At 33.9% G+C, this 17,055-nt stretch overlaps 2 protein-coding genes across 3 annotated transcripts; both read right to left on the bottom strand.

Annotated features, from left to right (window-relative positions):
- Nucleotides 1–251: 251 nt before the first annotated feature.
- Nucleotides 252–4,127, bottom strand: LOC149491693 (putative protein FAR1-RELATED SEQUENCE 10). Of its 2 annotated transcripts, XM_089717119.1 has the most exons (5): nt 3,929–4,127; nt 3,146–3,769; nt 1,650–2,728; nt 1,131–1,574; nt 252–1,049 (listed from the first exon to the last, which is right to left on the bottom strand). In XM_089717119.1, exons 2-5 carry the CDS (start codon nt 3,234–3,236, stop codon nt 441–443), a joined length of 2,223 nt encoding a protein of 740 aa, XP_089573245.1. In that variant the 5' UTR covers nt 3,237–3,769; nt 3,929–4,127; the 3' UTR covers nt 252–440. The 2 variants fall into 2 exon arrangements, with proteins under 2 accessions (XP_089573245.1, XP_089573246.1); XM_089717120.1 differs by lacking the exon at nt 3,146–3,769.
- Nucleotides 4,128–4,610: 483 nt separating this feature from the next.
- LOC105641507 (phytochrome C) lies at nt 4,611–11,120 on the bottom strand. Its single transcript, XM_012226074.4, has 4 exons — nt 8,109–11,120; nt 6,523–7,339; nt 6,078–6,374; nt 4,611–5,538 (listed from the first exon to the last, which is right to left on the bottom strand). The coding sequence occupies exons 1-4, from the start codon at nt 10,153–10,155 to the stop codon at nt 5,334–5,336; spliced, it is 3,366 nt and encodes a 1,121-aa protein (XP_012081464.1). The 5' UTR covers nt 10,156–11,120; the 3' UTR covers nt 4,611–5,333.
- Between the last annotated feature and the right edge of the window lie 5,935 nt (nt 11,121–17,055).

Below are 17,055 nucleotides of genomic sequence, written 5' to 3'. Positions count from 1 at the left end.
TTCATACTGATTCAGAACATTAGAAGATAAAAACAGTCTTTCTGAATCAAACGAGTGCATCTTTCCACTTGTATTCATTTCCAATCTATCTTGAAAGGGGATGTATCTAAAAATTGCATCTTACATCTTACATCTTATATCTTACACCAGTAAGTCATAAAGATTTCCCATATATTTTAAGCATTTAGTAACTATGCAAATTAAGGACACCAAAAGGGGTAAATAAATTACCAGCTCCGAATTCTAGGACGTTTGTGGAGAAAAACCAAAAATTTGTATTTCACCACCTCTATTTTGAAAGTGCAAAATTATTGATGTACATAACTAAGCTTTTCTTTTTGTACCTTTGACAAATCAGCATTTCTTCTTCCAGTTATCCTGAACTCTTTAAATTAACAGGAATCGACAGCATATACCCTCCGTTTATCATATCACCAAAGCTAAGATTCACTTATATTGTTATTGGCCATATTCAAAGAGAATTCTTCCATCAGAGGCGGCATAGTCCTAACGTGGTCAACAAGCCCAGAAAGTTCTCGATGAACATAAGAAAAACGTTCTCTGGATACTAATGATTCTGTCAGTAGAGTCGCAGCGAGAGAATGAAAGGCTTCAGCACACTCATCACTGTTGCTTTGAGCATTTTGATCGTCCATGGGTAACAAAGAATGATCCTGTCGCCAACGAAGAAGGAAGTATTTTTCTGGGAGCTGAAAGTAATTCTTGACTGAAAGTACCCTAAGAGAATGCCTACATAATATTCCAGAACGTTCAAATTCCTTGCATGAACAATGAATCTGTTCTTCTGCTGGCATCCAATATACAAGATATTCCCCATCCATTTTCTTGTAGTGACGCAAAAGGTATGATCCATCTGCCATTTCTTGGATTCCATACTGCATGGACAAAATAATTTCCTGCTGTAAGACATTAAAGGCATAAGGTGTGAGAACACTCCGTGCGTGTTCTTCAATAGGCATGCAGGTCTTGATATGCATATACTGCATCACGTCTCTGTTTTGATTTCCAAAATTGGCTGAAATACCGACCTAAGAGATCCACAAACAAAATTCAAAATGCAGCTAATCAAATAGCAAAAAATTAATCAAGTTGTCAAGTGACCAACATACCTGCTCAAAGAATACTTGTAAACATGTTTGACCACTCAATACTCTTTTTAAGAATGAATCTAAAGTTCGTGAAAACTCAGCTGTCATCGTGCGAGCCAGAAAGAAACTTCTGATATAGGAAATTGACCAGGATCCTCGACATGAAAAGAGTAAAGCTATATGCTTATCTGAAGCAAGTCCGAATCTAGCAATCAAGAGATTCCACTGGTGCTCAAAGTCTTCCACACTTTCAAGGTGATACAACATATCAAACTCAGCTTTGAAATCTTCATACTGTGAGCCAAGAGTCAAAGAGAACCAGCTGGATAATTTGGACAGAATGTGCCATATCCATACAATATGTTGAGTGTTCGCCAACTCCCTTCCTATAGCGTCCCTAAGACCTGCATCTATATCTGTTATAATTGTCTGTGGATGTCTTCCTCGCATAAAGCGAACAAAACTCTGTTCAAAAAGAAAAACATAATAAAAAGACATGAAGATAGTCACAAACTGTTCACAAGAATACAGTCCACAAACCTGTAAAGCCCATGCAAATGAATGAGAACTTTCATCTTGCAATAATACACATCCAAATAAAATTGCCTTCCCATGATTATCCATGCCGAACAACACTCCTAGGATCAAACCATATGTGATAGAACGATATGTGGTGTCAAAAACAACTACATCACCATAAACTGTATATGCACGAACAGAGTCCCCAAATGACCATGCAATATTTTCAACCTTTTCATTTTCATCTGTTGTATAATCATATGCAAAATCTGCATCCCTCTCTACCATAGCCTTGCAAGCCTCAAGGAGTTCCAATGTATCGTTCTCCCTCTTTTCGGTGAGCATAGCATCATTTTCTTGGACTGTCTTCTTACAAGTCCGAACAAAATTTCTAACATCCTTCTCTATGAAGGGAAGTTGTCCAGGTTGAACACCCTTTTCTATCTCCAACACCTTCACTATTCGATTAACAGGAAAACCTGCTTTGGATAGCAAAAGAATTCGCTCTTGATCAGCCTCCTGTATTTTCCGATATGCAGGTAGCAAGCGCACTTGGTCATCTTCCAACAATTCATGATTATGAACATTGCTAAACTGTGACACATACCACTGAGCAACACCATCAACAATTTCCTTCGTGAGATACAATTTTGCATCGCATCCACATCGAACTGACTTCCGATCCCGGGGATGCTCCACATTGGCCTTTTTTCTTGGTTGATTAAATCCAGAGCGGTAACAAACAAAATCTCGCCTGTAAATCCCTAAATTTTGGCTTTCAGTTGACCGAGCTTTCCTGATTGAAAATCCATTCTTCCGAGCAAAATTGCTGTAGTATTCAAAAGCGTCATCATCAGTTTTGAAAATTTGACCTACATACGGTGTGAAGACAACGTCCGTTGATGATGATGTTGATGGTGTCTCATTCTTTACAAGTTGAGAGCTCACTGGTGTCTGGTCATCTCCTTCATACTTAATATAGCATTTCCAATCTCCACATGGACACTGTTGGCGTCGAATCCATATATTATTCGACGGCTTCATAGCCATTGTCAGCAAAGATATTCCTAATTTCCAGACCCTCGTGCACTCTATGCTTTCTGTCAAAATGCAGAACAAGAATTAAAAAGAACAATTAAACAATAAAAAAAGACCCCCAATTGAGCCAAAGTAGGTTTAATTGCCAAGGATATAAAAAGGAAAAGGAAAGCAATCAATGAATCTTTATAATAGTAGTCTAGCTCTTTGTAGGACATAAACTTATTACTTGAACATCTCTGTATGTGTGTGTCTATGCGCCCTATTTGTTGCACACTCAGCAACCCAAAAAGTAGATATATGTTTGAAAATTTTTTCACTTTTTCCTTCCTCAAAATTTCCAGCCACTGGACAAAATTAAACTTTGGCAAAGATGGTGAAAGCAAAGAGGGAAGGAGAGAAAGTTTGCTGGCCATAGAATTCAGTACATAACTTTTTAATATATTATTAATCGTTACAAAAGAGAGAGAGGGTAAAACCTGTAACAAAACTGCATAACACATAATTCAGTAGTTCACAGCTCAAGACGTAGGGGAAAAGAAAAAGACGTTGGGTTGCAAATGTAAACATTCCCAGCTGATGTAATCTTATGCAGTTATGCCTAAAGTTGCAGTTGATGTAAAATTGGATTATTATGATATCACTGAGTAGCCACAGCACAACAAATTATCACAAAAAGAAAAAAAAAAAAAAAGAAAAAGGATCCAATTCAAAAAAAAAAAAAAAAAAATTGAAGCACACAACAAGAAACGGAATAAAAAATAAAAAATTTAGGTAAATTAACTATTCAAGTTGACACAAAGAAAGCCTACCAATAGAGAAAACATAAATTAAGCTAAATAATGAACACATACCAAAATTCCAAAGCAGAAAGTGAAAATTCAAGTAAAGTATAGAAAAACCAATTCCACATAAGAAATTGAAAACCATGGAAACTGAATAAAAACCCTAAATTATGCTTTAGGCAAGGAAACCTTTTAATAGCTAAACAATGGCAAAAATGGCACACAACAGCAAATTAAAAAATAACAATTGCAAAGAGAAAACCCAAAAGACTGATTCTAATTTCTCAGCCATTAACAATGTGGTAATGCCAAAACCGCCTGCAAATGATGGGTTTTCAGTTTAGATAACAGGGAAGAAATAAATTAGGGAAAAAATTACTAAAACTACTACTTAAATACCCAAAATTAAGACTGATAACTGATAAATGAAAGAATTAGAAGTTGGAAAAACAAGCTTATTGATTATAGATTACGTACCTGCAATAGAAATGTATTACAGAGAAAGAATAAACAATCAGAATAACAATAAGCCCCTTGAAAAGCTGAGAACTTTTTCTTAAGAGAAGTTCTTCACGTCCTCTCTGTTCTTTGTTTACGCTTCGTTTTGGGTTTTGCCAGTGTTTTTCTTTGTGAGAGAAAGTATCTAGCAAAAGTCAAATGGAGGCCCAATGGGCAATGTCAGGTCTATAGCTCCAGTAAGTTTAGCTCTAATTGCCACGTAACTCCATATATATAAAGATTTATGTGGGATCCACTGATGACGTGGCTAGGACTCTACTTTCCTTTTAGAAGGGTTTATGGTTCGGTTTGGTTTGATTCCGTTTAAGAATTTTAAAAAATCAAACTATTAATCACAATTAGTATAAATGCGATTCGACTGTTTGAGGGCTTTTTGAAAAATAATCATTGTTATAAGAAGAAAATAATGAAAAACAACTTCAGTGTTATATATATAAATTTTTGAGTGTTTTTTTTTTTTTGTTATATATAAATTATTTTCTCACCAAAACTCATATTTTGAGTTGAAATTCTATTGATAATGGAACAAATTTCTATTTATGAAGAAAACCATTGATTAGGACAATCATACATTTAAAACAATTTAACATTACTCTGGCTTATTCATAAACAGTCATAGTTATAGGATGGATGCCTGACCTTCTTCCAAGAATATATATTACTGTCAAAAGAATAATCTGTACAAGTATCTCCTGAAATGGCAAGTCAATTATATTCATAATTGCATGAACAGTTGTAATAATTAAAAAGCTAAAACCTATGAATTTAACGCTATTTGATAGCCAACAACATGCTTCTGAAGTTGCCAATTGCCATTCCCAAGGGCTAAAGAACAAACTGCAGAAAATACAATGAACACTATCACTGTAAACTTCAATTCGTCTTGAAAGACTATGCCAATGGTTTAGACCCAATGTCAGCAAATCCCTCTTCCACTTCTGCAGCTAATAATTGATTATCCTCATCCTCATTGTCAAATGCAGTTACGCTCATAAACTTCTGACAATTTTGTTTTTGTTTGGATATGCTTACCCCATACCAGATATTCCACTTCACAGATTGGCACGCCTCGCCTCGCCTCGTCTTGCCTCGCCAACGCCGCATCTTCATAAAGCTGTATGTAGTTTGTTGTCATCATTCGATCAATGGATAAAACTGTTCAATACAGGCAGCAACTCTTCTGCAGCTTGACAAAAGAACAGGGCATGACGTGAAGCTGCGCAACACGATTTCCAGTAGCATGCAGCTCTGAAGCAAAAGCTGGTTTTTAATGCTGAGCTATTTCATTATTACTTAGATGGTAGAGAACCAACTTTGTGAAGCTGACAGCAGAAATTATTTTTCTCCTTTACTCATGAAGCCATTATGTCTGGTTAGCCAATGGAAGTTCTATTAAGATAATGAAAGATGACTGTTCTGTTTCTCTGAGATACTGCACGGTTCCATTCATAATCTTTACAAGCTTCTGGCTGATGTATAAGCCAAGTCCTTCTCTTGAAACACCCTGGTTATGGTGAAACATCTCTTGGATTAAATGTTCTGGAATCCCAGGGGCTGGATGTGAGATACTGCCACATCAAACAAACCAACAATCAAATTCAAAAAATTTGATTCATTTATTCTTTTATTTATTTTCAAGGAATGTTAAAACATAATCTATCATCATTTTCTTTCTTGTCACTAGCATTTGAGGGCATAGGTTCAAAACTTAGAAAATAATTCAACAAATAACTTGAAATTGGATATAAAAGAGAGTTTAATACTCCATCAATATAAAGAAAGGATAATTACTTAAATTTCAGATGCTAAAAAAAAGTCTGGGAAGAAATATGATGTGGTTTATGGTATGATAATACAACCATTATTACGAAGAACTAGGGTTCTCAACTTAAGACTGACATCTGAATGATCTTAAGTAAGAAATCCTTGCAAATATTAATTGCTACACAATTATAAGTTACATCGTGATTCTAATTGAGGAAGGGACCAATTCCGAATAGCAAATTCTAAAGCGTGTTGATTCCCGCTCTCACTACATTCCCAGACTCCCCAAATTTGCAAAGAATCAAATGAGGAAAGCATAATGAATAATTTAAATGATACTCACCAAAATTCGAGATGAACAAGGTGAATATTTGTCCCTATGCGTTCCTTTCTTGGAATTACCCTGAATGCAATTGATGATCCCTCAAATGCAGGGGTAAAGAGGAGTGTGTTTGTTAAAAGATCTGAAAGGACTTGCTGAAGCCTCAAGTTATCTCCATACAAGTTCATAGATGATAGTTCTGCCGGTAAATCACGAATAATCTCCACCTGCTGCTGCTGGCATAGCATCATTGCTTGTTTTATGACGACTTCCAGAGTTTCACCAAGGTTAAATTCTTCGGAGTTCAATTCCATATAGCTGCAATTTGGCATCACAATTATCAAGTTGTTCAAAAAATTAAGGTGGAAAGATACCAACAACACAAGATATTTAGAATTGGTTTGTTAATCTAACTTGACGCTCACTACAACAGTTACAGACAAAATTCCAATGTAAGAATTCATACCATTCCTCAATACTCTCAATATCAGTGTCATTTACAATCTTGTTTAACTGTTCTTGACACAAAATGCTCATTTTCAGAAGCTGTTTTTGTTCTTTGCTTAAGTCTGAAGTCCCCATTAGATTCTGCATTAGCATAATTCCATTTAGAGGTTTCCTTACTTCTTGGCGAATATATTCCAATTTATTAAGGCTACTGGCTGCAGCCTGTTCTGATATTCTCTGCACCTGTAGAGCATATTGAAGTTCTGGACTAGCCACATGCAAAAAGAACAGAACCCCAGTGATCCTTCCCTCTGTATCAGTTCTTTTGCTTGCAGATACTAAAGCTTCAACATATTTACCCTGCTGATCAAAGAATCCAAATAACAACTTATCTGCATCTTGACCTGCCATTACTCCATTTAGTAATATCCTGAGTTTGGTTAAAGTATCATTACCTTTAACCCGACAGCCAAAACTGTTGACTGTGAACACTTCCCCAAGAAGCATTCGGCCAACAGCTTCCTCCCTCTTCAAACCAGACAAATTTTGCATTGCATAATTCCACTCCAAGCATTGACCATTCTCATCAGTCATAAAAATTGGAGGAATAAGGGCAGTTGGACTCCGTAAAATTCCAACATAATCACCCTGCATACGAGTATATTTCTCCATAACTATTTTTTCCTGTGTAAGGTCTTGAGCAATAAAGCAAATTCCTACCACATTTCCCCTTACATCTCGACTGCAACATGCATTAACTACCAAATGTACAGGACCACAGGTTTCCTGAGAAGCAAAGGTCTTAAATTTGATTTCAATGCTCTTCTCTTCCATACCTGCAATATATTATTAAAAAATCATAATAAGGAAATTCATGACAGGTTAAAAGAACAAGAAGATAATAGAAAGTATGTCCCAGTGCATGAGGCTTCCGACATTGCAAGGAGGAGACATTACAAGATAAATTTTAACTGTTTCCTTTCTCCTTTTTCTTTTCACAGGTTGAGTGATTAGCGGTGGAAGGGAAAGAAGCAACTAGAAAGGATAGGAGGAGCTCAATCATTAAGTTTACTAGAAAGCATGAAAAATATAGAGTAGTGATGATTGATTAAAAATTATTACCTCTCTAGTTTCTTTTGAACAGCTGAACAGTGTGACAGATATTATAAATAATTTTTGTGCTAGTTAAGAAGGGAATATATGTATCATAGTTCAATAGAAGGTCCAAGTAACCTTGATAACTGAATGACATAGCACTTCATGCAATTAGAAAAGTGGGTCCATAAGTGGAACCTGAACTAAATACCTTTTACATTCAGCTGAGATTCATTAATGCCAAAGTAGACATCCCATGCCAGACAACACAAAAAATAAGCACTCTACATCTAAATTTATGCATAAATCCACTTCATCATAACATTCTAATCTTCAAATATGACTCCACAAGTAAGAACCATCCAATTAGAATCAGATATAAGGAATATATGCAAATGTAAGCAATATACTTTGGTAAAAGTTACATGTACAATGTCACAAACATTTAGCAAATTTGCATGATTTGTCTTATATAAATCATAAGCTGTCCAAGATAAGTTGTAGAATCACCTTTCAAAGCTGCCGATAGCATTCTTGTAATTAAATTGACAGAATCACCCTCGACAAGATCAACTAAGGGGGTGCCAATAGCTTGGTCAACAGACAGACCGGTAAGTTCAGTCGCTTTGGAATTCCACCCATTTATATTACCCAAGACATCTACAGCCATGATGGGAACAGCAGCTGTCTCAATAACACGAACCATTTCATTTGTGAATATGTGTAATTCATCCACCCTTTGTATTCTGTCATCAACTGATGTAACATCCACAATCATTTTGGAATCATCTACAGCCTCATTTTCTAAGGTTCCTCGCAATATTAGCTGTAAAGAATGGATGGCATCCATTTCAACATCTTCCCAAGGCAAGGATCTCCATTTGACTACCTCCAGAAAAGCCTTGAATGATGATCTAGGGTGCATCTTTTTTGCATCATCCTTGGCTTCAGGATCATGCTTTGCACCACCCCACTTGATCTCTTTAGCAGTATGGGACCTAAACCAAAAAAGGAAATCTTTTGAAGTGATCCTAATAGCAGCAATACCACAAATTACATCACCAAGAATTGATGCACCTGGATAACCAGCTTCCATAAGGCTGTCAGTACTTAAGCCTGTACTTTCACTGTGGTACTCAAGAAGCCATTCAGCTATATCTCTTATCTGTGCCTCTGTGGGGGTAGCACCAAGCAACCAAAATTTTTTCTTGAAGTAAAGTGCAGCACCATCACACTTGACAAGATCCATGACATTAGGAGTTTGAGTAACAATTGCCACAGGATCATCCCTTAGGAGCATGTCAGAAAGTAAAGTTTGAGTTTGCAAGACATGCTTTTCCCTCATTTGAGCTGCCAACTTCATTTCCTTGTTGATCTGAACACCAAAGACTTGGATCAAGAACTCACAAGCATACCTCAAAGGAAAAGGAACAAACCTGGGACTAGTGTGATGGCAAACCACCAAACCCCACAGTTTTTTTCCCTTTTGCTGATCAGTTTCCATCTCATCATCATCCTCATTAATTGTCACTGACATCACAAGAGATGCAATTGAGCCCATATTTTTCATGTATTGTGCATGACAACCATGAGGAGATCTCAACGTGGATCCACAAAGACTTAATGGTTGAGCCAAGCTCTGGTTTTGAATTACTTTTACTGGGGGGGCCAAACAATCACAAATCATCCGAATCTTGTTTTCCATGAAGAGGAATCTTGAAGCTTGTGGTATATCAGTAGCTGGAAAATGCATACCAAGATAAGGCTCCAAATCAGGTCTACGGCACTCTGCAACAACTTCCCCATGCTCATCTTCATGAAATTTATAAACCATCACCCGGTCATAACCTGTCAAATCACTAACTTCCTTAACCAAAACATCATGAAGTAGTGACATATTCCCACTGGGCAAAGACTGTAACCTTGAGATGGCTTTGGCAGCAAGTTTATATGATTTCAGTGCCCCTGCAGCTGTGATTGGCACGTCAGCTGGATTAACTGGTTCTAAATCTATAACCAATCCCGCATCAATTCTATGCAATATTGCGTAAAAGGGCTTGCCAGAGGTTTTACAATGGACCAATATAGGATTAAGAAGATTAACATCTGGAAAATTAGCTGCTTTCTGCAACGCTGCTGAACCTGGAGATCGGAAAAGTGTTAGCACATTAGTTCCAAAAGTTAAAGCTTCTTGCTGCTCGATGCTTGGAACAGCATGTGGTGCCAAGTCCAACATCTCTGGGGCATTTTCACTATAAGCAAGAACCTTTAAATTTTTCTCATCAACAGCAATCATGGAACCAAATGGTTGAACAAGTCCTCCTCTCTGCATCTTTTGGAGGTAAGCCAATACAGTGTCAGAAGGAACATTGCTAGTTGAACTTGAAATGTTGAAATCAATTGATGTAGAGTAATCAAACCGAGAGTCTTCAAAGTCCGCATGGAATTTAGCATCGATTGGTGTCTGTGCTACCACACGAGCAATTTCCCTTGATCGAGCAGAACTGCTCCTTGCACTATTAGCACTAGTATTATTGTTTGTTGATTTCGATAACATCTCTCAAAACCTTGTTTCTTTTCAACTCTTCCGTTGCTCTAGTAGCTCGTTCTATAATAAGCAACTTACACCCTCCAAAAATTAAACCCTCAAATCTGTGCTTAAAACACAAAAAGTTCACTAGAACAAACCAAAATCACTTAAATCTTCCACAAACTTATTGTCTAGTCTTTGCCGCCTCGAATCTACTGATCCAAGGATCATTATGAAAGTAAGAAAGAGAAACCCACCAACAATTCCCATGAAACCCATAAAAGGGTGGACAAGAAAAAGAAGGTAATAAAAGAATCCAAGTAGTGCCCACTATTTTATTCTCAACCAAAAAGCCATAAAGAAAAAAACAAAGGTATACCAGCAAATAGGATTTCTCAGGTATATCTCTACATAGTCAGTTCAGCTTATCCAAAAACAAAAACCCCAGATAAACAAACCCTTAAAAGTGCAAAAATTCATTAGTAGATAAATTAGGAAAACCCTCAGCAAAACATTATACAAAATCCCTATACTACCGAAAGTAAGTTCAATTTACCAAAAATTCAAACTTTTCAGTTCAAACCAATAAATCCACTTCAATTCAATATTAAGAAAACACACATAATTTCGAAGAAATGTAAAATTATACTACATATATAAATAGATAGAATATTGTCGGCCTGACTATAAAATTTGTAGGCATGCTCAGCTGCGCGTGAATCCGACCCATTTTTCTAATCCCAATTCTTCTGGATTACGATAAATCAAGATTCAAGAAGCTACTTGCCTGTTTTCAAAAAAGTACTTGCCTTTTTCTTTATCCCTCTTTATATTTTTCGGACGTCAAGTCGTTTGTCTGGTTTTGTCCGCTACACTTCGATTTCGAGCTATAAGGAACACTGGTGGATCAATGTTTGATTGCTTCGGGAAACTGACAATTGCATCAAGGGATTTGCTACATTGCCTGCAAGAAAACTTAAGTTATGTCTTGCTACAGGATTATAAAATAAAAAATTATATATATATATATATATATATATATATATATATATATATATATGTATATATATTTTACTATTATATTATCTATATCTATCTGTATTATATATAAACGTCGGAATAGGGCGAATAATAAGATTTTTGATATCGTCCTCAATAAAATTTAGAATATCTTAAAATAGCCTTAGTGGTAGTCAATTCGAAAATTACATTTTTATATTAATGAGTGTTTAGATGAGTGGTTCGATATTTTTTTCTCTTAGGTGAAGTCGAAGGTTCCATCCTCGTGGATGGAGCAAATATTCATTGTAAGCACTTTATCCTTTCTTGGTCGACAAGACGAAAAAAAGAAAAAAAAGTATGCTCTTCTTTTTTTTTTTTATGGTTATAGAAAAAATTGTGGGTTATTTGGAGAGAATGTAACGTTTCTTTTATGTAATTTTTTTTATTACTTAATTAACTTATTTATTTATTTATTTTATTTTAAATTTGCAACTTAAAACAATAGAAAAATAAAATATTTGAATAAACTCATTAATGTTGGATCCTAGCATGATTTGTGTTGTACTTTTCATTTATTGATTTGGCTTTTTTTTTTGTCCATCAAAATCAAATTTAATTAAATTATAGCATTTCCAGAGTTATTTTTGAAATTGAAATTGATAATTTTTTTAATATAATTTATTTCTTGTTATACGTTGAGTTCTTAAAAGAATTTGATTCTTAATAAAATTTGTTATTTTTATTTTCTTTTTGTTATTGAATTAATTTGTAACCACTATCATTTTAATTTAGTAAGAGATTTATATCTCTCTTGCAATAAATAGATGACCTCCTAATTAAACATTTTTAATTTTCTTGATATTTTTTTCTTTTATATTCCTAAATATATTTTACTTGAAAGAAAATGGTGTTTATGAAATTGAAAAAATTAGAACTATATATTTTTGTTTTGGGTCATTTTTTGGGTTTGAAGAGTTTGTGTGTATGTTCATATATTCCTTTCTCTAATGCACTGAGTAAGTAATACTATGACTATAGCCAAAATGATTACTATTATTAATTCAGATCATCTTCTCATTTCTTTTTTTACCTACCAGTAAAAAAAATTATTATTATTTTTCATTATAGCTGTATATAGATATTGATTTAGGATTGAGTGATAAATTGATTTTCTTTTGAGCATCTATCAGAGTTTTAAGAATCTATATTTATAAATTAGGAACTGAATGATTATGTATAAGAATTGGATTAAACTTTATTTTGAGACCATTTCATTATATAAAAATAGAATTAAATACATGAGAAATAATATTACAAGTAGCTTACATGGCAAAATCTAATACAATTAACCAATTGTATTTATTGTAATCTAAATAAATTTATGCTTTAATATTATATAGATAAAAAATTAGAAGAGTGTAAAAAATGAAAATATAACGAGCATTGTCAATGTGCAACACACGTCATAAAAAAACTAGTACTATATTTAAAAGTGAAAATGAGGGGAAAATAATGGGATTACCTATATAATCCTTAATAAAATTTAAAATGTTTTAAAATACCTTAATGGTGGCCATTTCAAAAATTATAGTTTATTAGTTGATTGGATATAATTTATTTTTAAAATTTATTTTTTAATAAATATATATGATAATGAGACATTTAAAAATTTTTATATATATATTTTTTGAATTTACTATTTATTTGATTTTGTTTTGATTATAATTTAAAGCATTTTATTTAGGAGGGAGATAAAAATAGAAAAAATATATTTTCTATTAATACTCTCTTTTTCTTTATGTTTGTATGGTTTGATTGGATATATTTTTTAAAAATAATTTTCAAATTGAATAAAATTTTAAATATAAATTTTTGAAATTATATTGCATATATGTCACGACCCATTTCCATGGACCGGACCGGCACTAGGGCCCAGGTAAGCTTAAGGCTCCCGAGGCCCGTAGTAAGCCTGAAACACTACAAATTTGCTATCTCAATAAAATTTTAAACATTTACAAATTCCCCTGCTTACAATACACTATAGTTATAATACAGGCTCACAGAATTATTCCATCTATAATAATACACAACTTAAAAGTATACAAGTTCTATAACTGCGGAGTTTACTGACGGATGTATACATATAAGTCTTCGGACATTTATCTATTTAATTGATCAATACTAAAATTAGCGAATTTCTTTTTTAACGGCGAAGAGCAGAGTTATAGCTGGGATTTAGAAATGCTACTTCCTGAAAGATTTAAACAAAAGAGATGTGAGTTTATTAATGAATAATAATTATTGCACAACACACGCATTCACACAATTGTATAAATATATCAACCTAGTCATCCGACTAGGTATATGCTCACACAGCCAGTCACACAAATGGCATATCACCAGCACTCACAATTATTAACATCTTCATATAATCACATCACGTGGAAATTAGTCAGTGGAGTCACCGAACCCCCGATGAGCCGTCCTCCCACATGGCTCATCCTCTCACATGTGCACCAGGGAGCCGATCCCCCATACTGGCCGACCGGTCTAATCCTCACTTGACCAGCCCTCTCATTATTTTTCCATTCTCTCTTTTCTTTTCCATACCAACAGGAGGCAACCCGGTCGTCTCCATCAAATCTAGATCATCAGGCGCTCACAACAGGAGGCCACCCTGCGGGCTGCGATCAAATCTAGATTATCCGGTGCGCCCAATAAAGAAGCCAGCCTGTGGTTAACAATAACGGTAACGGTAGGTGCACACGGGGGCGCTGATCTCCCATTTACCCGGCTAACAGAAACAGAATCAGGATCCATATAACAGAATCAGGATATAACAGAATCAGAATCAGGATCCGTATAACAGAAACAGTCTCACAAACCCATGGTGACCCACTTCATCCCAATTCCACACAAACAAAGCAAGGCATTGTCACATCACAACTAATCAAGCATTGCAATTAATTGCAGAAATATTGCAAAGTTAAACATCGGAATGCAATACACAATTAGACATTCATACTCAAATGCAAATAAATAAATAATATTAACAATAAACAACAATGATAGAATAAATAATAATAATGAAAATAAACAATAACAATGAAAATAAATAAGTAATTGAATAATTAAGTAAATAGATGATAGTAAAATAATTAGAATACTTTATTTACTATGTATTAAGTTATAGAATTATTCTAAATAAACCTATTACTTTATATTGTTAACTAAGACTAGTCTAAGTTCTATCGAAATTTCGGCAGCACCTCCCCTAAAAATTGGGCTATTTACCTACTCAAATATCACAATAATATATATATTAATCATTCAATGCACACAGCCCATCCGTCGGGCGATCAAACAGTTAAATTTCCCTTCCTCCATCCAAATAATAATGTCAACATTCAACTATTAATTCACAACTTATAATAATCTTCAAACGTGTTCCAATAATATTACTGAACATTCTTTGCTTCACATAAATATAATCAGCTTCTTTAGCTAATTGACAAATAAATGAAATCTTTTATATAACTATATACATATAAGAACACAATTACAGATATTACAATTTTATGTTCTAGTTACAATGCTACTTGCTGAAATAATATCGAAATCTTTTAAAGACCAGCTTATAAACTATCCTATAGTTCAAACAAATGGTATACTATCTTAAATGCAATTGTCGTATTTTCCCAGTTGAAGTTATGTGTTTAAGATTTCTCGATCAATGTTTGAATTCTAACTTATAATCTATTTGATTTATTAGTAGAATATTTATTCATCTTATCTTAGTATAATTATTAGCATTTACTAAGTTTTTGTACTACACTTATTTGCACCCATAAATTTAATCAATAGTAACTCGTATCCTATTATAACTCTATTAGTCAACTAATGATTTCTAATAATACACTTGGCCTATTAGCTTTTAAATATTCCGCCGAACACCCGACAACATCTCTCCTTAATCATACTCAACATCTAGTTTAAATTACCGTAGAACGATCGGCAGCCCATCCACCAGGCAAAGAACTTTAAATAAAATCCCCATCCTCCTATCATTATCAACCCACCATTCTTCGTTATACAGTAATTATAAAATCAATATCTTGAATCCATAATTTACTATGAATTACTTAATAAGTAAAAACAAAATAATTTCTTAAATTGAATCAATAAGTCTTATTTATATGCCTACCCATCATTGATTTTCACCCTTCAAATTTAATCACAATCAAATAAATGGTTTGTTTGACTGCACCTATTTATATTTCAGGACCTATAACCAATTATTTACAACACTAAATCCTAGATTTTCTTTTAATAAGCCAAGTATAACTTCGATTTAATCTCAAGTCATGCTAACAAAATAAGCTAACAACCAATTTATTCATGTGATTAGAATACCCAATAACTTAGTTACTGCATTTCTACCAACCCCTCCTTAATTTAACTTTCTGTGATATTTACGGCTTAGAAGACTAATTTTCGATTTCTGTCGTCTAATGATTCGAACACTATACAATATCAAAGTGCAAAACTAATTGCAAAACTAGATTCTATGTAAAAATTGGTATATACTGCCTATGAGGAATTCTAGTCACCGAATCCACCGCTGTCGCCGCCGTCTATGGTGGCCGGAGGTACCTTGGTTCCTAAATCTTGCAATTCTTACGCCAAGACGCAGCAAATTTCATATAGAACTCAGTTCTATAGCCAACTACTGCAATTTATGTCAATATCTAACAAAATCCCAATTTTTATTTCTTAAATCCCTAAGTCCCATTTTGATCAATTCCTGCGTTAAATCGCCTAATCTATGCAAAATGATTTCTAAAGGAGTGAAATGGGAGGACAATCAACTTACCTCGCCGGAGAGTATAGTCGGAGTTGCTCGGAGGGAAGGACGGAGACGCGACTGTCTCGATCGCGCTAAGGTCCCCAGCTTCGCTGTGACTCTTGCGCTCACCAGAAACGGAAACGGAGAGAAGGGAAGGAAGGCGGGCTGCTGCGGCGAGGAGTCGACGGCGAGGAGGCGCTGGTTCTGGTGGTCGGAAAACCAGAGAGGAGAGGCAGCGAGGTCGCGCGCTGGCACTGGCGCAAGGAAGGAGAAGGGGAAAGAAAAAAAAGAAAGAAAAAAAAGAAAAAAAAGAAAAAGAAAAGAAAGAAAAATCTTGGGCTTCTAGACCATTCCGGTTCGATTCGAACCGGTTTGGTCTAATTCTATGATTTGGCTCAATTAGCTTGGTTTTCGAAAAAATCAAATTGGTTTACGGGTCTAGTTTAGCAATAATAAAATACTAGCTGGTGTAATCTTATTGGTTGAAATAAAAATTTTATTTTTAAATGAAAATTCTATGAAATTAAATTTTCGGATTGTTTCAATTATATTCAATAAACTAATAAAATATAATTGTTTTTAATTTTTATTTGCACATTTACTTGTTTTACACATCCGTAGTTTAATTTTTTTACTGACAATATATTACAAAAAAGAAAAATAATTAAATAAAAGAAAATTATAAGCATAAATTATACACTTTAATAGATCAATAAAAATAAATTTTATTAAGAAAAATAATTAGATCAATATATTTTAAAACAAATTATAAGCACAAATAATGATTATTAGCATATTAAAAGTCTTTTATTTTATTACCTTAATTATAATTTTACATATAGAAAAATATGAAAGTTACAATAAAGATAATTATAATTTGTTTGACAAAATCAAAGAAAATATAGAGCATATAACTCTATTATTATCTGTATGTATAACATCAAAATTTTTATATTTAAATTGTATTTGATTTATTATAATTTTTTACCTTTTGTCCAAATTTAAGATAAAATTATTTACATTTCTTCAAACATTTATGTCATTACATATAATATTAACTTATATATAAATAATATTAC

This window comes from Jatropha curcas, unplaced genomic scaffold (assembly GCF_041381405.1).
Source record: "Jatropha curcas cultivar XTBG-Jc1 unplaced genomic scaffold, XTBG_Jcur_1.0 HiC_scaffold_847_pilon, whole genome shotgun sequence".
In the NCBI taxonomy this organism is placed as follows: domain Eukaryota; kingdom Viridiplantae; phylum Streptophyta; class Magnoliopsida; order Malpighiales; family Euphorbiaceae; genus Jatropha; species Jatropha curcas.
Note: the sequence above shows the minus strand (reverse complement) of the source record. Positions and strands in the feature narration are given on the sequence as shown.